General features: G+C 30.9%; 2 protein-coding genes across 3 annotated transcripts in view; one reads left to right on the forward strand and one right to left on the reverse strand.

Moving 5' to 3' along the window:
- Nucleotides 1-2772: 2772 nt before the first annotated feature.
- LOC126738402 (kielin/chordin-like protein) lies at nt 2773-23064 on the forward strand. 2 transcript variants are annotated; one of them, XM_050443718.1, is made up of 6 exons: nt 2773-2964; nt 18120-18290; nt 18346-18538; nt 18591-18778; nt 18830-19011; nt 19064-23064. In XM_050443718.1, the coding sequence occupies exons 2-6, from the start codon at nt 18140-18142 to the stop codon at nt 19172-19174; spliced, it is 825 nt and encodes a 274-aa protein (XP_050299675.1). In that variant the 5' UTR covers nt 2773-2964; nt 18120-18139; the 3' UTR covers nt 19175-23064. The 2 variants fall into 2 exon arrangements, with proteins under 2 accessions (XP_050299675.1, XP_050299676.1); XM_050443719.1 differs by having other exon boundaries at nt 2773-2935.
- LOC126738401 (uncharacterized) overlaps nt 22998-24077 on the reverse strand; it is a 37666-nt gene continuing 36586 nt past the window's right edge. The window contains exon 5 of the mRNA XM_050443717.1: nt 22998-23663. Coding sequence (XP_050299674.1) covers nt 23565-23663 — 99 coding nt within the window. The 3' untranslated portion in view covers nt 22998-23564. The remainder of the gene's footprint in view (nt 23664-24077) is intronic.

The raw sequence follows: 24077 nt of genomic DNA on the forward strand, positions 1-24077 counted from the left end.
ATAACGAAGTTGACACCTACTTCCGGTATAACCGGAAACGTCACAACTGTCAAAATATTTTAGTTGTGTAGCCCCCATCGACTGTGCTATGTTGCCAAATTTTCAAAATTTTTGAAAAATTAGTTTCCGAAATATCGATCGCGTCTATTCGTCGTGAGACACCCTGTATACTAGCTTATTTTTAGGCACTCTTCCATAGAATCCAATGCAACAGTAAAAACATCAATTTTCCTCATAGTTCTAGAGAAAATATGAAAATAATGAATATCGGTTTTCGTGAAATTTCTCAAAAATGGTCATAGATAAAATTGTGAAATATTTTGCAAATTGTAGTTCTTCTCAGACACAGCAACTTTTATAAAAATGATTTTTCTCTTGGCCTCATAGGTTTTCCAAAAAAAAATTAAAACCATTTCTGGGAGAATTTCCCTGCAAATGTTGACCCAAATATCGATTTTTTTAATTTGGTTTTTTGGTCCAAAAAACTTATTTATTACAATTTCAACTCATTTTCTCCCCTTAGACCATTTGCTACAGGGACGTTTTTTGAGTTAGAGCCTTTTTTTGAGGCATTTTTGAGTAATTATAATTTTGAAAGATCTATTGTGCCGTTTTTATTAAACCCTAGAAAAAGATGTTATGAGCATTTTTTAATGCTTATTTCACGCCCTATCATGTGGTAATATTGTTTGTTTAATTTTCTGAAAATTTTAATTTTTCGAGATTTTTGAGCACAACAATTTTCGTAAATTCACTTTTGATCTAAATTATAGACCCTTTCCCCATATATAATTTTCATAGAAATCGGTGGGAAATTAGGAAATTTATTTCTGTTTTTTTACTTAAGAATCTTAATAATTTGTCATATTTTTATTATTTATATATATCATTTTATTCCCATTCCCCTCTAATTTTTAGGCTGAGATAGGGATATGTAAATAGGAATTCAATTTTTTTCTCTATTTTCTATATCATAGTCTCATTTTATTAATAGTTTCTGGATCGTCTGGAAATAGTGTTTTTCGGGTTTAATTATTCACCTAATTATACCAAACACATATCACTTTAATCACATCCTCCTCTAATTTTCAGACTGAGATAGGAATATATAATATACAGCTGGGATAGTAATACTTTCGATGCCTATAATGAGGAACCGCTCTGTTAAAGACATAATTCGAGTCATCATAGAAACTGGAAACTGCTCCATTAACATCATCAAATTCATGAAGAAAATTTCACTGAACTTTAGAGATAAGCTAATAAAGCATAGGAAAGTTAGCTCTTAAAATTATAGTTAAAATAAAAAATTATAGAGAGTTTAAAGTTATAGTTCCTATTGGCTTCTGCTCTAAATTATATAGCAATAGGGGGATGATAAGCACTCTCTGGGACAAGTGAGGTACCACCATCAACAGTGCATGAGAGATTAGCAAGTATCAGATCAAGGATATTACACTGTATATTACAAATATTATTAAAATTCAATTCGTCAATTGAAAATTCCGTTAGAATTTTCGCGATTTTTAGTGTACATAGAAGCCGAAATGTCGACCTCCGTATCGATTTTTTTCACCAAAAATTGATTTTTTTCGAAATCAAACTAACTCTACCAACGGCTTGCTTCTATCACCTACATCATGAAAACACCGAGCTATAACGAAAATCGAATAGAAGTAAAGGAAAGAGAGCACTTTGAAAATTTGGAAAAAGTCATTTTTGACCTCGTTTTTGAGCCCAAAAATGGGGTCTAAAAATGCGATATCTTGACTAATAGGAGGGCTACGACCTTGCGGAAAGTCCTCAAGCATCATTTTCCTCACTTGCCTGATGTACAACATTCTGCATTTCCTCCTTAACCTTCACCAAATGATTCGTCGGCGACTTAAGCCTCCTCGTATGGTCATGCTTATTTTTAGGCACCGATCAATCTCCAAAAGAGTATAATGATGGAACTTGTAATTCGACAACTGCACATCTATTATGCAAACTTTGGGAATATGTCAGTATGACTAGTAACTATTTTTTAGTATTTTGTTTATTAATTTTCTTAAATAAATGTTGTAAAGAAGACTTCACTTAAAAAATTTGAAGTACTGCTCTTGGAAACACGATAAGCATATTATAAAGACGCAAAGGAGTTGCAGTTAGCAAGATGTCTTAAAGTGATCTGTAATTTCACTCAAACTGAAAAGGAATCTCTCCAATGCCACTCTGATTTTTGAATTTTTTTACATATTAGGATTAGCAAGTAATCAAATTGATCTTGGGTCATTAAAATAAGCTTCATGATCTTCGCTAGCATCTCTAGGCCTAGAGTTTTATTGGGTGAAATCCATTTACGGATCCAAATCTTGTGTTTGTGTTTCTTTTTTTCTAATATCTGCTGTAACTCCAAACACAAAATTTCCATCACAACTGAATGAACTACTTCACTTGACGTCAATTTTTAAACTACTTCAGTAAAAGTTTTTGCTTTTGTATGTGGAAACAAATACTGGTGCCAGTATAGTTAGACGTCATCATACTGGCAGATTATTGGCTACAATAAACTTTGCATGTCGATACCATCTATGCTCCTGAAAAATCCGTTCGTCCATGGCCAGTTTTCCATTCCCTTTTCCGTCAAAAGGCAAAACAGGGAGGGAAAATAGCGACAGATCGGAAAACCCGCGTTATTATTGCCATACGTTTCGACTCAATCGATACACGTGCGCGCATGCGCCGATGAGACGATCTCGCATGCCATTGGACAGGTTAAGGATCTCCCAGTCTGTATTTTGTTTTTGATGCTGCAGATTCGGCCTATTCTTTGTGCAGGAGCGAAGTGCAACGAGCTGCTACTTCAGTCGTCAATAGTTAATACGCGACAATAATGTAATTCATTTTGTTTTTGCAACAATTCAATTGTGGTTATCTTGTCGTGTGGTATCTTGTAAGTGCTACGGTTGTTTATTGTAGAAAGTGAGTTACTTAAGTGATGTAATGTCCTGCTTTTGTAAAAATAGATATGCAATGGTAGCTTAAATAAAACATTAAATTGATTCAGTTTTAAAAATTATATTCATAATTGAATTACTTAATCATCTCTTGTGATTCCTGCAATTACACCATGAGAAATAAAAAAATCCATGAATTGATTCAATCTCAAAAAATCACATATCGATATAGATTTATTTTAAAAATCACAGTAATATTTGAATCAATTCATGCAATCATAAGAATTAAAAAAATTAATTACCTAAACAATTCTTGTGATTCCTTCATTAAAGTCATAAAAAGTAAATGAATCAAAAAATTGATTTAAATAATTGGAAAACTAAAGGTCGATTTAAATATGATTTGAAAATATCAAATATTTGCATTAATTTATTAATTCGTTGTGATTCCTGCAATTAAATCATAAGAATTAAAAGAATCATTAAATTGATTTAAGAAATTGAATAGAAATGATTGAAATTGACTAAAAGTATTTTCAAAAAATAAAATTTATATTTGCGTTACCTAATTAATTCTTGCAATTACTGCAATTACATCATGAGAAATAAAAAAATCTATGAATTGATTCAGTCTCAAAAAATCACATATCGATATAGATTTATTTCAAAAATCACATTAATATTTGAATCAATTCTTATAATTCGTGCAATTAAATCATAAGAATTAAAAAAATTAATTACCTAAGCAATTCTTGTGATTCCTGCATTAAAGTCATAAAAAGTAAATGAATCAATAAATTGATTTAAATAATAAGAAAACTAAACGTTGATTTAGATATAATTTGAAAATATCAAATATTTGCATTACTTAATTAATTCGTTGTGCTTTTTGCAATTAAATCATAAAAAGTAAATATATCATTGAATTAATTTAATTTAAAAAAATAAAATTAATATCTGCATTAATTTAATAATTCGTTGTGATTTCTGCAATTAAATCGTAAGAAGTAAAAGAATCATTAAATTGGTTTAAGAAATTGAATAGAAATAATTGAAATTGACTAAAAGTAATTTCAAAAAATAAAATTTATATTTGCGTTACCTAATTAATTCTTGCGATTCCTGTAATTACATTATGAGAAATAAAAAAATCCATGAATTGATTCAATCTCAAAAAATCACATATCGATATAGATTTATTTTAAAAATCACAGTAATATTTGAATCAATTCTTATAATTCATGCAATTAAATCATAAGAATTAAAAAAATTAACTACCTAAACAATTCTTGTGATTCCTGCATTAAAGTCTTAAAAAGTAAATGAATCAATAAATTGACTTAAATAACAGGAAAACTAAATGTCGATTTAAATATGATTTGAAAATATCAAATATTTGCATTACTTAATTAATTCGTTGTGATTTTTGCAATTAAATCATTAAAAGTAAATATATCTTTGAATTAATTTAATTTCAAAAAATAAAATTATTATCTGCATTAATTTATTAATTTGTTGTGATTTCTGCAATTAAATCGTAAGAAGTAAAAGAATCATTAAATTGATTTAAGAAATTGAATAGAAATAAATGAAATTGACTAAAAGTAATTTCAAAAAATAAAATTTATATTTGCGTTACCTAATTAATTCTTGCGATTCCTGCAATTACATCATGAGAAATAAAAAAATCCATGAATTGATTCAATCTCAAAAAATCACATATCGATATAGATTTATTTCAAAAATCACATTAATATTTGAATCAATTCTTATAATTCATGCAATTAAATCATAAGAATTAAAAAAATTAATTACCTAAGCAATTCTTGTGATTCCTGTATTAAAGTCACAAAAAGTGAATCAATCAATAAATTGATTTAAATAATAGGAAAATTAAATTTGCTAGAAATCTAGAAATAATGTTTAAATTACTTAATCAATTTAATCATAAGAAGTACGAGAATCATTTAATTAAGTTGATTTAAAATAAAAGAAAGTATATGTCCATTTGAATATAATTTGAAAATATCACATTAATATTTAAATTATTTAATCAATATTTGTGAGATTTGTACTATGATCATAAGAATGAAACAAAAATTATTATTATAGGATAAGTTCAATTTTTAAAATCACATTATTAGTTGAATTACTTAATCAATTCTTGTGATTTTTTCAATTAAATGATATGAAATAAATGAACCATTGAACTGATTTAACTAATAGTAACGTTATATCAATTTACTTACATCCAAAAATCCGATTAATATTTGAATTATTTAACCAAAAAATTATTAAATTAATTCATTAAATTGTATAAATACGTCGATAAAGAATATCAAAAATCACGTTAGTATTTGAATTACTTAATCAGTTTTTGTGATTTTTGCGATATAATCATAAGAAGTAAGAATATAATTAAATTAATTCAATAAATAGCGGCAACCTTTTAATTTAAATGTTATTTTAAAAAATCATATTAATATTTATATTACTTAATCAATTATTGCGGTTCCTGCAATTTAATCATGAGAAGTAAAAAAATCTTAAATGTTAGTTTTAACGCAGTTCCCATCATCAAAATAACATTTAAATTATCTAATCAGTTCTTGTGAATATTTGTATTACTTTACCAATTCTTGTGACAGATGAAATTTAATCATAAGAATTAAAAAAATAATTGAATTGATTTAATTTAAGAAAATTATATTAATGTTTATATAACCTAATCAATTCTCGTGATTGCTGCAATTAAATCATAAGAAATACAGAAACATTAAATTCATCGATTAAATAGTAACGTATTTTGCTTTAAACGTAATTTCAAAAAATTATAATATTTCAATTATTTAATCATTTCCTTAAATTCTTTCAATTAAATCATAAGAATTAAAGAAGTACAAGAATCATTTAATTGGCTTGATTTAAAATAAAAGAAACTATATGTCCATTTAAATATAATTTGAAAAAATAACATTAATATTTAAATTATTTAATCAATATTTGTGAGATTTGTACTATGATCATAAGAATGAAACAAAAATTATTATTATAGGATAAGTTCAATTTTTAAAATCACAATATTAGTTGAATTTCTTAATCAATTCTTGTGATTTTTTCAATTAAGTGATATGAAATAAAAGAATCATTTGACTGATTTAATGAATAGTAACAATATATCGATTTACTAATATCCATTTATTAATATCCAAATTATTAAATCAATTTTTGTGATTCTTGGAATTGAATAATATACCGTAAAAAATCATTTAATTAATTTAATGAATAGCACTAAACTTTCAATTTAAACGTATTTTTAATGAATTACGTTAATGTTTAAATTACTTAATCGGTTTTTATGATTCCTGCAATTAAATCAGAAAATTGTATGAAACATATTTCAGAAAAACAAATCATTGAAAATTTATTATTATTAATCTCTGTATGTCAGAACGTCTATGGTGTGACATGAGTTTGCGCATTTTTGTTACATCATCGATAATTAAAGTTGGAGAAAAATCAAAGATAATTGATTTCTATATGTTAAAGCGACAATGCAAATTTTTTTTTAATTACATATGATCAATTTTTGTGATTTTTGCAAGTAAATCATAACAACGAGAAAAAAAAGAGTAAATTTATTTGAGTTAAAAAAAAATCATATTAAAATTAAATTAATATTTGGATTACCTAATCGTTCTTATAATTCAATCATAAAAAGTAAAAAATTTATTTAATTTTATTAATTATTTAATTAATAGAAACAAATTATGCGCTTAAACGTTCCAAAAATTAAAATAATATTTAAATTGATTCATCACTTATTAAGAAGAGAAGTAAAAAAATCATTAAATTGATTTAATAAACAGCAACACTCTTTTGATTTAAAAGTAATTTTGAAAAGTTACATTATTATGTGCATTACTTCTTGTAATACCTGCCAATTAAATCATAAAAAGTAAAAGAACCATTAAAGTAATTTAATTATTAGGAATTATATGTCGATTTAAATTTAATTTCAAAAATATCACATATAATATTGAAATTGCTCAATCAATTAAATCATAAGCAGTAAACGAATCATTAAGTTAATTTAACTAAAAGAAACAATATGTATATTTAAACGTAATTTGACAGTGTCACATTATTAATTAAATTATGTGATCATTTCTTGTGATTCTTATAATTAAATCATAAGAAGGAAAAAAAATTATAAATTGATTTCATTTCAGAAAATCAATTTAATATATGCATTACATAAGTAATTCTCATATGATTTCTGCAATTAATCATGAGTAGTAAAAAACCAATGAATTAATGCTACTTAAAAAAATCACATTAATAACTGAATTTCTTAATCAATTCTTGTGAATTCTGCTATTCACTCATTAAAAAAAATCAATGGATAAATTTAATTTTAAAAATGACTCACTTAGAAATGAATCACTCAGTTAATTCTTGCGATATTTGTATATAAATTAAAGAAAATAAAAAACTCTTAAATAGATTCATTTTTAAAAAAATCGCAAATATAACTAAATTATTTAAGTAATTTTCGTGATTCTCAATCTAAAAAATTTCATTATTATTTAATTTACTAATCAATTAAATCTTAAGAAGTAAAAGAATCAATAAATTAATTTAACTAAAAGGAACAATATGTCTATTTAAACGTAATTTGAAAATGTAACATTATTATTTGAAATATTTAATCAACATTTGTGATATCTATATTATGATTATAAGAATTAAAAAAATATTCATTAAATAGATTCAATTTTTAAAATAACATTATTATTCGAATTAATTCATTAATTTTTGTGATTTCAGAAAATAGAATAGCGGGGCAGAAAAAACCATGGAATTAATTTAGTGAATAGCCGTGTGTCAATTTAAACGGTTTTCTTTTACCTATTAATATTTCAATTACTCAATAAATATTTTTGTATATTTCCTGCAATTACATCATATGAAATAAGAGAATCATTGAACTGATTTAATTAATAGGAATGATATTGTCGATTTTAACGTAATTCCAAATATCAAATTAATATTTGAATTTTTTAATCAATTCTTGTTATTCAATAACTAAAGAAATACACCAAAATAATTGAAGGAATTCATTAAACAATATTAGTATGTCAATATATACATTTAATTAATTAAAAAAATCACCTTAACAGTTATTTGAATTACGTAATAATTTTTTGTGATTCTTGCAAATAAACCATCAGATGTAAAAAATCATTACATTTATTCAATGAATAGCACCAGTTTTTCGATGAAAACGTAATTTAGAAAAATCACATTCATATTGAATTAATTTAATTAATAGGAACAATATATCGATTTAAAAGTACTTCCAAGATTCAAATTGTTATTTCAACTATTTAATCAATTCTTGTGATTCTTGCAATTAAATATAGAGAAGTAAAAACACCATTGAATTCATAAGCTGTCCTAATAAATCATCTGCTTATTTACCATTAACTTTTACATCGTTAATTAGAATTCTACTCCTATGTCTCACTTACATTATTTTTGAGGTTTTCTCTTCTCGGTGCCTTTTATCCCTTTTTTATTTTTTTTTCCTTTTGCTTCTTCTGCTTTTTCTTTTGTTTAATTTTTAAACTGTTTTCTCTTCTTTTCTTCCTATATTATATTTACTCTCTTTTCTCACTCTTTCTGTTAACGACTAATTATCCAATCAGTGAAAAATTATTATTATTATTCTCTGTATATTAGAACATCAATGGTTGCCAACAACAACAATAAGTTTGCCCATTTATCGTTGACCATCGACATACTGACAAATAAATAAGTATTTAGTGGTAAATAAAGGGGGAAAAGGATCAAACAAGATTGGCTTTTATATGTTAGAGCGTCAATAGTATGGCTATATGTTGATCTAATTAATTTACCTGGCTCCTTCATCAAAAGAAATTAATCGTTATATTTATTAATTAAATTCCATTATTCGGCAGCTTTAAATTATGATTCCTACAGTATCGGAAACAGTGTGAAACGTTTAATGTTAAAGAAATACACTATGATTCAACATAATTGGCCAAATCCTTCCTCCCAAAAAACGGTCGAAAAATCATCAATTCAAAAAAAACCACCATTGATTTCCATTTTTAATTAACTCCTGTGAGTTCTTTTATAATATTTCTGCTATTAACGATTGATAAGAATTCACCTAAACTATAATCATTATTTAAATTGATTAACATGGATTTGATCATTTCAATTGATTATCTGAATCAAATAATTTTTCTTATTGATTCAGTATACTGATGTTTTGAATTGAGTGGAAATCAATGAAAATGATTGTTCAGTAGCTTGGTTATCTAGTATCAAATTGATCGCACCATATATTAAGATCGATGAAAATAAGAAGTCAATAACTTGAAGTTTTTTGTTAGGTCTTATTTTTTTGTAAATATAAGGAAATCTCCTTTCTCATATTACATAGGATTAAGCAAGAGAAAGATATCACGTAACAGGAAACGAATATAAACCTCTTGAACCTAAATGAAAGAAAAAAATCTAATAATCGAAATAGCGCGCTTAAGGGTCGTTATTTTTCAGTTCGCCTTTATGCACTCTGCCCTTTTGTATTTCGAACATAAAAGAAACTTGCGGCCCTATTCTTTTTCATCGGGAAAATGGCCTTATAAAGTAATCAAAAAATTCCAACCTTTTTTTTTCCGTCAATCTTTATTCGTAAAAAATCTAATTTCCTCAATAACGTAAAAAAAATTCAGCCGAAAAAACCGAGTCTCGACCAAACATTTCCATTATAGCGGAACGTTTGATCAAAAGGGCGACTCTTTTGTCCATTAAAAGGTCCTTTAAACTTTTCCACGCTCTTTTTTTTTCCCCCATTTTCCCAGTTCTGTCGGAGCTATTAAGCCTTTTTATGTTCCTCCATTATGAACAAAGGCCTGAACTAAAACCCGCAATATGTTTCGTTTTTAAATGAAATGAGAATTTTTTTTTCAATCTTGTCGAAATAAATAAAAGTTAGCCAATACTGTAACTTGAATTGACCTAAAGATTACGCCTTATTTAGGTAGAAACTTTGCCTAATACAAACACTTGTAGTGGTAGTAAAGGAGTCGGGCTTTTTTGTATCAGTATTTTGTAGTTAAAGTTGATTCGCAGGGTTTATTTAGGGTTCTACTTACGTTTGGTTTAATATTTTTATCTATAGTGTCTAGGTTTTAAGTAGTTTATCTTGTTTGAGGGCCCCGATTTAGGTTATTTAGGTTATATTATTGTAAATCCCTGTATTTTTAATTTTCTAGAATTTGTATACTTGCTTGCTTTGACTGTCAGTATTCTCCTAAACTTATTGGTCTCTTTCGGCAAAAACAATGAAAAGAATTCTATATATTTCGAAACTATTCCATCGGGCTTTAAAAAGGACGCGCTTCCTGACATTTCATTCAGTTTTAATTGTTTAGTCAGTTTTTACCTTGGAAACAATTAAACGACAGTCAAGGCGAGTTAGGTTACTGTTTTTGACGTTGCCAATAAAAGTGTGTTCCTGAATTTCGTTACAATATGTTCACAAACAGGAAGAGCTCCTTCAGTGGGAGCCTCAGCAGAGCGTCAACTTTACTTAGTGTATATGAATGTATAATCTCCTGTGACCCAGTGCTCTCAAGTATTCCAATTTGCAATCGTAGAGTATTCTAGCAACTGAACTTCTATCTATTTCTGTCTAGTCTTAGACTTAGATCCGCCCTACCAGCGTCGAAGCTTAGGCACTTTTTAAAGTGAGCCAACTCACTGATGCCATTCCAATGTCACATCATTCTGGACGATGTTCATTTCGCAATCTTTCCTTAAAAGAAACCTTTGTTACACCCAAAAGATGGAGTGGGTCCAATGGAGTTAAGCTTAACTTCTTTTTTGCGTACAGGTCCGATAATTTCTTTATTGTCTTGAACATAACAGAAGATAGATTAATTGGCCCAGTAGAACTTAAGAGGTTCAGAGGGTCTGTTCCCATCTTTAGGTACAATTATGACCCCTATGCCAATCTCTGGTTACTTGTAAGGTCTGAAAGAATTCACAGCTCATTCTACTCTCTCAATGGACATTATCTTCCTGATGACCTGGTTCGTTGCCCTTCGCTGAACATGTGGCCATGCCACTGATTTTTCAGTGTCCTAAGCTCGGTATTTAAGAAAGGAAACAGGAAATATAAGAGTGAGTTCTAATAGGAACTAACTCCCATTGAAAATATCTGTGTACTGCTATATGCACTTGAAAATGCTTAACTCCCTGTTATAATGATTAGGGCTTCCATGTACTTGTTCCCTGATCTGTATTTTGGCTCTATGCAATTTCAATCTTGCTTTGCTGCGCAGTTTCTCAAGATTTCTGTTCTATCAAGGTATTCTCTTCGTGAAGGATTTTATCCTGACATTGCAGTTGTTTTAAAATTATGATTTTATCGGATAAGTTAGTTGCTGTTCTGATCGATCCAATTTCTTACGTGATGTAATAGAAAATATGTTTCCAATGATTTTAGTTTGCAGATCTTGCGAGTATCTTAGAGAATCTATTGCCCTGGGGTTTCTGTAGCGCGATCGTCTCTTCATCAAGCTCCTTACTTCAGAATTAGATTTCTATTAGAAAAATCAATAATTACAAAATTCCCATCACTAGAACTCAAGATATTCACTTGCCAATAAGACACAAACTATTTTATTTCTTCCAGGCACTCCTGGACTAAGAATTTCAATATCTTGACTTCTAGTGAACGGATTTTAATGATTTTTTCAGAAAACACTTAAAAAGCCCTAAAGTATCTCAGAAATCCATAATTACAAGATTCCAACGACTAGAACTCAAGATATTCACTTGCCAATAAGAGACAAATTATTTTATTTCTTCCAGGCACTCCTGGACTAAAAATTTCAATATCTTGACTTCTAGTAAACAGATTTTAATGATTTTTTTCAAAAAACACTTAAAAGCCCTAGAGTATTTCAGAAATCAATAATTACAAGATTCCAACCACTAAAACTCAAGATATTCACTTGCCAATAAGACAAAAATTATTTTATTTCTTCCAGGCACTCCTGGACTAAAAATTCCAATATCTTGACTTCTAGGGAACGGATTTTAATAATTTTTTACAGAAAACACTTAGAAAACCTTAAGGTATAAGAAAAATTAACAATTACAAAATTCCAACCACTAGAACTTAAGATATTCACTTACCAATAAGACACAAATTATTTTATTTCTTCCAGGCACTCCTGAACTAAGAATTTCAATATCTTGACTTCTAGTGAACGGATTTTAATGATTTTTTTCAAAAAACACTTAAAAAGCCCTAGAGTATATCAGAAATTAATAGTTACAAGATTCCAACCACTAGAACTCAAGATATTCGCTTGCCAATAAGACACAAATTATTTTGTTTCTTCCAGGCACTCCTGGAATAAGAATTTTAATATCTTGACTTCTAGTGAACGGATTTTAATAATTTTTGCAGAAAACACTTAGAAAACCTTAGAGTATCAAAAAAATCAACAATTACAAAATTCCAGCATTCCGCAACTCAAGATATTCACTTGCCAATAAGACACAAATTATTTTATTTCTTCCAGGCACTCCTGGACTAAAAATTTCAATATCTTGACTTCTAGTAAACAGATTTTAATGATTTTTTCAAAAAACACTTAAAAAGCCCTAGAGTATTTCAGAAATCAATAATTACAAGATTCCAACTACTAAAACTCAAGATATTCACTTGCCAATAAGACGCAAATTATTTTATTTCTTCCAGGCACTCCTGGACTAAAAATTCCAATATCTTGACTTCTAGTGAACGGATTTTAATAATTTTTTCAGAAAACACTTAAAGAACCTTAGGGTATCAAAAAAATCAACAATTACAAAATTCCAACCACTAGAACTTAAGATATTCACTTACCAATAAGACATAAATTATTTTATTTCTTCCAGGCACTCCTGGACTAAAAATTTCACTATCTTGACTTCTAGTAAACAGATTTTAATGATTTTTTTCAAAAAACACTTAAAAAGCCCTAGAGTATTTCAGAAATCAATAATTACAAGATTCCAATCACTAAAACTCAAGATATTCACTTGCCAATAAGACACAAATTATTTTATTTCTTCCAGGCACTCCTGGACTAAGAATTTCAATATCTTGACTTCTAGTAAACAGATTTTAATAATTTTTTTAGAAAACACTTAAAGAACCTTAGGGTATCAAAAAAATCAACAATTACAAAATTCCAACCACTAGAACTTAAGATATTCACTTACCAATAAGACACAAATTATTTTATTTCTTCCAGGCACTCCTGGACTAAAAATTTGAATATCTTGACTTCTAGTAAACAGATTTTAATGATTTTTTTTAAAAAACACTTAAAAAGCCCTAGAGTATTTCAGAAATCAATAATTACAAGATTCCAACCACTAAAACTCAAGATGTTCACTTGCCAATAAGAGACAAATTATTTTATTTCTTCCAGGCACTCCTGGACTAAGAATTTCAATATCTTGACTTCTAGTGAACGGATTTTAATATTTTTTTCAGAAAACACTTAAAAAACCTTAAGGTATTAGAAAAATCAACAATTACAAAATTCCAACCGCTAAAACTGAAGATATTCACTTTTGAATTCCACTCACTTTAATATTGCAGCCCGAGTATCAAAACAAGGTCCCAAAGTCCGAGCAGGTCTCCTTAATCTGGTACGCCGCCCTAGACAAGGACACCGAAGGCTTTTTAGCCCCCACAAATTCAAATACCGACCTGACAGGCATTAGGGGTGAAACCTCTGGTTTAGGTAGATACATAGTAAATTCCCCCATATATTAAATAAAACGATTTTACTCACCACTTTAGGTCAATTTAAAATGACCCTCTTTCCTCAACAAGGCACGGTGGATCACGAGTCTTATTTGAGCACCTGTAGCGCGATCGTCTCTTCATCAAGCCCCTTACTTCAAAAAGGATGCGTTTATGATTTGATATTGAGTCCTGTTCAGAGATCCTCCAGTCACTGATTACATCAAGGGAGGATCAGATCAAGAACCTCTTCCCTAATGGTGTGGAAAAACGTTGGATTATTCCCTCTATTTGCAATCCTCATGTTAGTGAGTTTTAAGTTCTTTTGTTCGTATCCGTGCTTCTCCATACTGTAATGTGAGCATTCGAATCACATCTACAAAATTTCACAACTCTTTGTTTGTACCCCCGGAAAGTAGGCTGAAGCAATAAGGATCTATCTCCTACTTACTTTTGAGGCCAGCTCGACTATCACCACAGCAGTGTCACGATATATAACTATATATAAACACGATCTATAAACTCTGGAAAAAGGCAAATAGTTAATATTGGTGTTCATGATAGGCGCAATCTGAGTGTTTTCTATAATCTTAATTTTTGGTGGCGTTTTCTTAAACCCTCTGCTAACTTGGTCCGATGCAGTATGATGACGATTTGCCTGGACATGCTTCATTTGGTTACTTTTGATTGGGAAAGAGGGCTTTTGTCCTCTTGTTACAACTTCACCGCCTCCATTTGCTGAATCAACGCTATCATATTTAGGATGTCAAATTAAAGCCTGATGATTGCTGATTTCCACCGATTTCCACTGATCCACCGAACGGACCAATGCGCAACGTAACAAGAGATCCTTCAAGTTTTGACAAATAAGACTGATTATGGTCATTATTAATTTAAATAATCTCATCGCTATAATAATATATTTTAGGTGCTACTTCTATGTTGGGCACGCATGCGTACATCTATCTTATTCTGTACTAGGCAACTCAAGTTTTCAGTTATCACAAATATCGATAGTAATTTTTAATATAGTAATTTTACCCCAGTAGAAAATACCATACTTGAAGATTCGGGTACAAATGGTGCAGACTGGGATGAACCTCTTTTGTGTGATGCCTTAATCAATCACACTTTTTCTTTATGTCACGATCATTTATTGAATACTTTGCATTTGAATATACGAAGTAATAATAGAATTTTGATCACTTTTTTAATTTTTAGAATTAAGTAGTATAAAATACTGTACTACTGTGTTTTTTTCGATCGTTAAGTGTGAATTAAAACAATTGACAATAATCAACTATTTTATTTACTCGCTTATACTATGGTAACACGATCACTTACGACTACTAGAAATGTTTATTTTTACTGTATCTTATCTACAACTAATAAAATCTCGTGCCAATTATCCGCACTTTACTTCAGTGAACTGACAACTCATCGGCGCTGCAGCTCTTTATATACTCGGCGGAACGCTGTTCCAGAAGATTCTCGCTAATCTCCGAGGCGTCGTGTGGCATACCACTTATGTCATTTCGGAGAATCAGCTGCTTTCTCGGTGTCTACAATATAATTACAATATTTTTATAGCGATAATATCCTAGCCGATATAAACAAAATTCTTCACCAGAGTCTGTAAGTAGTCTGCAGTAAATCAATGGTCAAGAAGATCATGTTTCAATATGTCCATTTGGTTTATGCTAACGTCAGTCAGCAAACTTTTCATAAAAAAGATCTTCTATTATTTCTCTCTATGGGGAGATCAGTTTCCAAAAATGCTGACTAGGGAGCTCCAGGATACAATCATGGGAATCCGAAGAAGCATCGAATTCTTCCATGAAAGTTCAAAAACTTCTTCTGGTAACACGCAAGTAAGCCGCAAATTAAAATCAAATATTACAATTTTCGGACTTCTTGATGTTGGGGTCTCAAGAGGTAAAATAATTGGTAAAGGGTTTGAACGTGATCCTTAATTGAAAGGATTGTTTAGAAATATTGTAGCGTTTTTACCGTAGTTAGGAGGAGTGGATTGAAACAATCGATACACGAAAATAGTCATCTGATTTATTTACACAGTTTCACTACTATAAACGATCGCTTGAGACTACTCTAAATATTTAATTTCTACTATTTATGTCCGATTTAAATATCGCGCCAATATTCCGAACTGCACTGCACTGATTTACCAATTGACTTCCCAGCAGTGAGGTGGCTCCTTATATACTCGGCAAAAGATTATCCGGAAGATTCGTTAATCTTTCATAGTATGATGGCGTGACCTTTAAAGTGCAGCAAGATCTGTTTACTGTTTCAGCTAATTATGATCTGTCACTTCTTGCTCTGCAAGGATTTACAAATGTCTGAAGGAATAGCTAAAGTATTCCGAAGAAAATTCGGGAAAATGAAGAACTACGTCGGTCTAACCCAGAGTCGTTACCTGTTAAGTTATTAAATCATCACACCAGAAGCCAACCTTTAAGGATATTTAAGGGGCTTTATGTTCTTTTAAGGAGGAATTGCTTGCCTAGAATCTGAGAACCTTAGAAATTCTCAAACTCGCATTCGGACTGAAGAACCTAAACTGGAGGATGATTCCCAGGATGTTAGAAGTGGTCTTCAGGTCTACAGGCGTTGAAGTTCTAATGTGCTGTTATGCTCCCCAACGTCGTTCTCGGAAGAAAACCGTTGACTGCTATTTCTACAAGAGGTCCAATTACAAGAGGAGAACCTTTTATGTCGATATCGACATGCATTCTCCGTCATTCCGGAATGACAAGTGGTACACGTCGTCCGCAATAGCGTGCAACCGAATATATAAGAAGCCACATCGTCGATACTTGTCAGTTCAGTGACGTAAAGCTTGGAATATTGGCGTGAGATTTAAATAGTTAATTGCATAAAATGTCATCTGCATTTTTATTATGTTATTAAAACATTTAACTATTATGATTTTGGTAGCTGTAAGTATTGTTTGTATTTTGTGTTCTTTAAAATATGCTTAAGAATTCAAGAATAGCTTTCAGCTAATCTTCGCCCTATGGCCAAATTATTATTATTATTCTCACTTAAACCTATAAGGAAAAAGAAATTATTTTACTTGTTATGATAAAATTAGTCTTACTGGTTAGCAGACCATAAGTCTTTTATTAAATTACTGCTGAGATAAACATTGTTGCAATTTCTACCGCCTATAAGGAACAAATATTTATTTACTGGTTTTAAGTGAAAGAATCTGCGAAATCGCATTCAAACCGATTAAGAGAATAAGGAAAACTGTTGTACATAGATCATAGTTTCCATAGAAAAGTGCTGATGACAAACCCAGTCCACAACTTTGACCTAAACACCTGCTAAGTTAAGTTATAGTTGTGCAAATGGACTATTACAGTTTTAGTAAAAGAGAGTAATTTTTGTAGTAAAAGCAAAATTTATGTAAAACTGTTGAACAAGAATACTGTCTTAAGTATTTATTTATATCTATTTTTGTCTTATTTAAATCTCGCGCCAATATTCCAAACTGTATTTCACTGGACTCCCAGCGGCGACGCGGCTCCTTATATACTCGGCTGACCGTTCCGGAAGATTCGCTGACCTTCGACACGTCGTGCGGTGTGCCACTTGTATCATTTCTGAATGACGGATAATCAGCTGGTTTTTATTATATCAGACGATTTGACCTTTGCAATCACTGCTAATATATCACATTCAAGACGTTTCAAGTGGGAAATATTAAAAAATCACTGATCAGATAATGACGGAATATTGAAACCAATTAACGAATATTTATTATAACTGCGTATCGGGAGAAAAATAGTTTTTTACTCTATAATTAGATATAGAAAATGAATAGGGTTAAATATGGAAAATCAAAACAGGAACTTATACACTTTACCCAAAATGTAAAAATCCCCAAATTACATATTCACCGTCAATAAAGAAATCAACTGAACCGAAGATTCCTGCGGGTGCAAAATGTCATTACCATCCAGAAATTCCCGAAATCCCAAATGAAACGTCACCGCAGTGACGGTAAATTCGGTCGTTGGCATTCAGGAGTGGCTGGCAGACAGACGGGAATTTACCGGATTCCCTGGAATAAAACCGGGAAAAGGCGCTTCTTTAATTAACTTCTCGAACGAGAGACCGCGTGCTTAGCGGAATTCGAGCTCGAAAGAGGGTTAATTTAATACCCCGATTGCCTTTCAGACGCTTTTGAATGCATTAACCCCGAAACGGAGGATCAGTCTTAAAAGGGGTGCATTTCGTTTTAATTTAGATTAATTACGAACAAAATAAATTCATTAAGGAGTTCTCATTCGGAATTCTTTCAGGAGTACTTCTCCCAAACAAAATGAACTCATCTCAATGGTTCCCGGTTCCCATGCTGCTTTTTGTGATGTGGTCCAGCCAAATAATAGCCATCGACCCCACGGAGAACGAAATAGACCATCCAGAGTCCAGAGGGCATCCGAATCCAAAGATGCCTGCCAGTGAAATGCCTTGTAAGTCTCCCAATCTATTGACTTCCTCCCCATAAAACTTCATCCTCATTTACAGTTGAAGTTGACATTTTGAAGCTTATCAACGTATCACACAAAGACCAAGGAGTATCACTGGTAGAAGGTCCAATAAAGAACTTTCCGGCTTTCAAATTCCGGTTACCTTATGGCAACGTTGCATTATCCAACTCAGATATTTTAACGCAGGCTTTAAATAGTTCTAAAGGGTTTACAGTGGTGTTTTTGTATAGGTAAGCATAGTTTTTCTCTTGATTGAATTTGGATTATAAAAAACGTATGTAGGCAGCAGAAGAACAATTTGGGAACACTTATTTCCTTGAACTCCCCGGGGAGGATCACCCCCTGGTTCCAGTTGACGTCCAATTCAAAAACCGGCATCTTAAGTTTGAAGTATAGACTGAGAAAGTCCAATAAGTTGGTTCAAGTGGATTGGGGTTTGCCTAGGCACCACAAGAAGTCTCCTTTAGCTGGTAAGTTACTCACAATTAAATTCAAAAAAATGCTATTGTATTGGGTTTTAGCATGGGTCTGGCTGTCCCTATCCATAGATTACCAAGAAGATCTGATCCGGCTGGATCTGGATTGTATCCCGAGCTCTTTCGAGTCCATTCCTGGAAAAAATGGTTCTTATTCCAGGATCGGAGTGCCTCAAGATGCTCTGGTTTACTTTAGGCAAGAGCCTGGCAGAAAGAAGAAGTTCTTGGTAACATTTGTTGGTAAATAAAAATATATTTAATTAATTTCTTTTTTCTTAGGGTTCGATCCAAGTAGCCAAAATTCTACCATACGTGACCCACGAACGTCTGTGGAACTGTATGGAAATCGGCACGAATATTAGTCCAGAATTTCAGAAACCCCTAGTTTAAGTCTAGCACGTAGTTTCTAATAAACTACTTTTATTAAAAAATATGTTTCCGCTATAGAGAAAATAAAAGAAAATGGCTTTAGTTTTACGTTCCAAGGGCAATAATTGTTTTAAGTTCAAATCTCCCGCTTAATCTGTATGTAGATTTAAAACTCCAACCTTTATGTTTGACGTGTGTCGGCATTACAGATTCCTTTACTTTCATTTGTTGAGCCACGCTTACGTGGCTATACTGTCTTTTATATTCTCTATGGTGACTCATTAAATGTGCATCAGTCTATCAAAAAAAGGCGGCAAATTTAAATTATTGAGTCATCTGTCATTTTTATTATTTGTTTTTACACATCAATGACGCTGAGGTTAATGAAAACAAAGTGTTGACGTCAGAAGATGTCACCCACTTGGCGTCTATTATAATCGTAAACCAATGTTGCAATGTCTAAAAATGAGTGCTTTATTACAGGAATTTGGAGGAGGTACGTTTATAAACAATTTGTTATTTTGTCAAATATATTGAATTTATTTCAATAGAGTTTATTAGCTAGCAACATTGATAGATCTTAGTGAATTCAGTGTTAACAAATATATTCTATAATGTTATCATCGCATGTTAAAAGTATTGAGACTTGGACTCGGATAGACAGATGGTAAAGCAAATTATCGAATTTTCAAGTTTGTTGATAGCAAGACCTAAATTCATGTACTCAATCCAGTGTTGCCTTGACTGTTTAGTTTCACAATCTACAGGTAAATGACAACATTGGATCAGCTTACTTATCCATGACCTATGGAATGCCTGCTGGTAAAATATGTCAGAAGTGTTGACGTTATAATGGATCACATTCAGCATCTCTCCAAAGTTGCCACTTCGGAAAGTTTGAGTTGAAAAACACAAACTGCATGGAAATTGGACGGAATATTAGTCCAGAATTTCAGAAACCCTTAGTTTGAGTCTAGCACATAGTTTCAAATAAACTACTTTCATTAATGATTAAAAAATATATTTCCACTATAGAGAAAATAAAACGAAATGTCTTTAGTTTTACGTTCCAAGCGCAATAACTATTTTATAAATTCAAAATTCCCGCCTGTCGGTACACTCAAAATTCCTACCTTTATGTTTGACGTGTGTCGATATTACAGATTTCTTTACTTTCATTTGCTGAGCCACGCTTACATGTTTTACTGTCTTTTATACTCTCTATGGTGGCTCATTAAATGTGCATCAGTCTAGCAAAAAAACGCGGCAAATTTGAATTATTGAGTCAACTCTTCTGCCAAATACATTCTATGTTATCATCGCATGTTAAAAGGGACTTGGTAATATTAGATCGACAAATAATAAAGCAAATTATCAATCAATCATCTACTCAATCCGGTGTTGCCTTGATTGTTTAGTTTCACACTCCATAGCTAAATGACAACATTGGAACAACCAGCTATTCATCTGTGTATGGAAAAATATGTCAGAAGTGTTAACTTTTGAAGGTATCATACTCAGCATCTTTCTAGAATTGCCATGTCGACAAGTTTGTGTTGAAAAACACGAATTTGAGTTCGCATGCTTAATGAGCCATCCATTACTGCCAAATATATTAAATTTATTTATGTAGAGCTCAAAAGTTGGTAACTTTAGATCTTATTTAATATAACTTGGCAACTTTGGATGATTTACAGATGATACAACAGATTAACAAATTGTCAAATATGCTCATGACAAGTGCTTAAATTCGCCTACTCAATCCAGTGTTGCCTTGATTGTTTATGAGGTGTATGTTCTTCCTATGTACGTTCCAAGCGCAATAACTATTTTATAAATTCAAAATTCCCGCCTGTCGGTACACTCAAAATTCCTACCTTTATGTTTGACGTGTGTCGATATTACAGATTTCTTTACTTTCATTTGCTGAGCCACGCTTACATGTTTTACTGTCTTTTATACTCTCTATGGTGGCTCATTAAATGTGCATCAGTCTAGCAAAAAAACGCGGCAAATTTGAATTATTGAGTCAACTCTTCTGCCAAATACATTCTATGTTATCATCGCATGTTAAAAGGGACTTGGTAATATTAGATCGACAAATAATAAAGCAAATTATCAATCAATCATCTACTCAATCCGGTGTTGCCTTGATTGTTTAGTTTCACACTCCATAGCTAAATGACAACATTGGAACAACCAGCTATTCATCTGTGTATGGAAAAATATGTCAGAAGTGTTAACTTTTGAAGGTATCATACTCAGCATCTTTCTAGAATTGCCATGTCGACAAGTTTGTGTTGAAAAACACGAATTTGAGTTCGCATGCTTAATGAGCCATCCATTACTGCCAAATATATTAAATTTATTTATGTAGAGCTCAAAAGTTGGTAACTTTAGATCTTATTTAATATAACTTGGCAACTTTGGATGATTTACAGATGATACAACAGATTAACAAATTGTCAAATATGCTCATGACAAGTGCTTAAATTCGCCTACTCAATCCAGTGTTGCCTTGATTGTTTATGAGGTGTATGGGATACCTGTTGGTAAAAAAATGTTAGGGGTGATGGTCCAAAGATAATACACTCAGCATCTTCCAATGTTGCCACGTCAAAAGGTTGAAAAACACGAATTTACGTTTTATAACCAAATATATTGAATTTATTTAAGTAAAACTCAGCAGTTTACAACGTTGACCAAACTAATATTAGTCAAACTTGTATTGGCAAATATAGTTTGTGATGTCATCAGACGATTTATAAGTGATAAAACAGATTAACAAATTGTCAAGTATGTTCATGACAAGTGCTTAAACTCACCCACTCAATCCGGCGTTGTCTTGTTTGTTAGTTGCACAAACTAATCCATTGATAGCAAAATGGTAATACTGAGGCCAGCTTTAGCGTCTATAGACCAAATTTGCCACATCAGCAAGTTGTTTAATGACCCAGTATATATTTGTGGCTAGATAATTTTTATGTTATTGCCAAATGTACTGGATCCTCTCCTATCAATATTGCCAAGAGTTGCACCAACTGACCAATGTTGCCAACTAAGTTTTTAATAAGTCTTATATTTATTGTTTAATAATTTTATATATGAGTCCACATCAGTTTTGATATATATCTAAATACTTGATCTTAACAACTGGCAATGCTGACAGTTGTTAATCCATGTACTAGTGCCAAATATAGTCTGTCACGCTATTAGGCATCAATCTTCTGCGTTAAACATGTGAACCAACGTTGAGTGGTTGACAACTGACTAACTTCATTAAGAAAAGTACAAGGAAAGTAATTTGACAACGTTGGTTTTTGTTAACAAATTGCCTCATGAAAAGCTTATGAATTCATCTACAGGTTACAGTGTTGCCAATTTTACTTTAAAATTTCGTAAAAATTTGTGATTTATTGAGTATGACCAGTTTTTTAGAAAAAAAAATTATTCGCCTTATTTAAATAATAATAGTAGAGAGATTTTGGCAATTCAGAATGTCCATGCATTGAATATTGCCAACGCTTTATAATTTAACCGTAGATGGCACCAGTGTTCTTATCTTAAGCAACAATGGTGCTAAATGTTACTTTTTTTTGACGATAGGTGGTTCTAGTGTAATAGAAATATTATTTATCCTTTTTTATTCATTGTGATGAGAGAGATGCAGATTTAATGAGTCTTGATGTTATATAAATAAAAATAAATGATAACACTGTAGTAAACTAATTGGTGCAAAGCAAAGGATACAGGGAGAGTAAATATGTGTATGATTTTAAATTATTTTGGAAATGTGATAATAAATATCCAACGAACAAGGAATGATGGAGCAAAAAATGTAAAATTAAAAAAAATCAAATGTTTTTATTACAAGTCATTATTAATAAACAGAACTTCGTATATGTACTAAATCTGGTTTTTGTACTAAATAATGTGTGAAAAATGTACTTGAGCACCTTACAATTAATAAAATATAATAAACAAAACAATCTACATAACATACTGTCTACAACAACAAAAACTATATACAAATAAAATAAATAATTGTTACTTCATCGAAGCGTATTATGTACCTGCCTTTATAGGTATTTCATTGACCATATTTTTTTGAAGGAAATCTTAATGCAAATTTGCAAGAGTAACGTAAAATAAATGGGTGTTCGAAAAATAGACGGAGATATTCTAATGGGTGATTCCTTGTTAAAAAAAAATTATCACCCTCTATCTTGAAAACTGTGCGTTTCCGGACCCATGTTTATAGAAACTTTTTCTCATATTTTTTTACAAGGAATCACCCATTGAAATATCTCCGTCTATTTTTCGAACACCCTGTATATTATGTTCATCACCAAATTATTTCCTCCAAAACCACCCATTTCACAATTTTCAATTAAAAAAAGTCTATTTTAAACTACTGGGGTAAGACTTTGACAGGTTCACTTGTTCTGTCATTTGGCATGGGAGTGGTACTGCTCGGTCTCGTAATTGGGGCCGTAACCATCGTGGAAACCTAAAAGAGAAAAATTAATCAATTAAACATGTGAAAGTACCTTTTTCCAAACCGAAGCACTTTTGGGTAAATACAAGATGTGATCTGTTGGCACCTTTAAAGCAGACAAATGATTCTTTTTAATTACCGGTTATTCTAACACGCGAAAACGATGATACAGAAAGAGAAACTATTCTTCCTATAGTCGAAGCGTGGGAAAAACATACATCCTGTTTATTATTTTATAGGTATTATTATTAGACGAAGAAGGGTAATAATGAATTGATGTCACAGAAGCATCTCGTTGATTTCCTCCATTAAAAACCATCATTGAATTCTTTTAATCTCACCAGCCCCCTCTATATCAGAATTAAAAAAAAACTGATTAGGGCAATCACAGGTATCAAAGTTTTTCATTTTTTAAAGTTTTTATTT

Source organism: Anthonomus grandis, chromosome 7, assembly GCF_022605725.1.
Source record: "Anthonomus grandis grandis chromosome 7, icAntGran1.3, whole genome shotgun sequence".
Taxonomy (NCBI): Eukaryota; Metazoa; Arthropoda; class Insecta; order Coleoptera; family Curculionidae; genus Anthonomus; species Anthonomus grandis.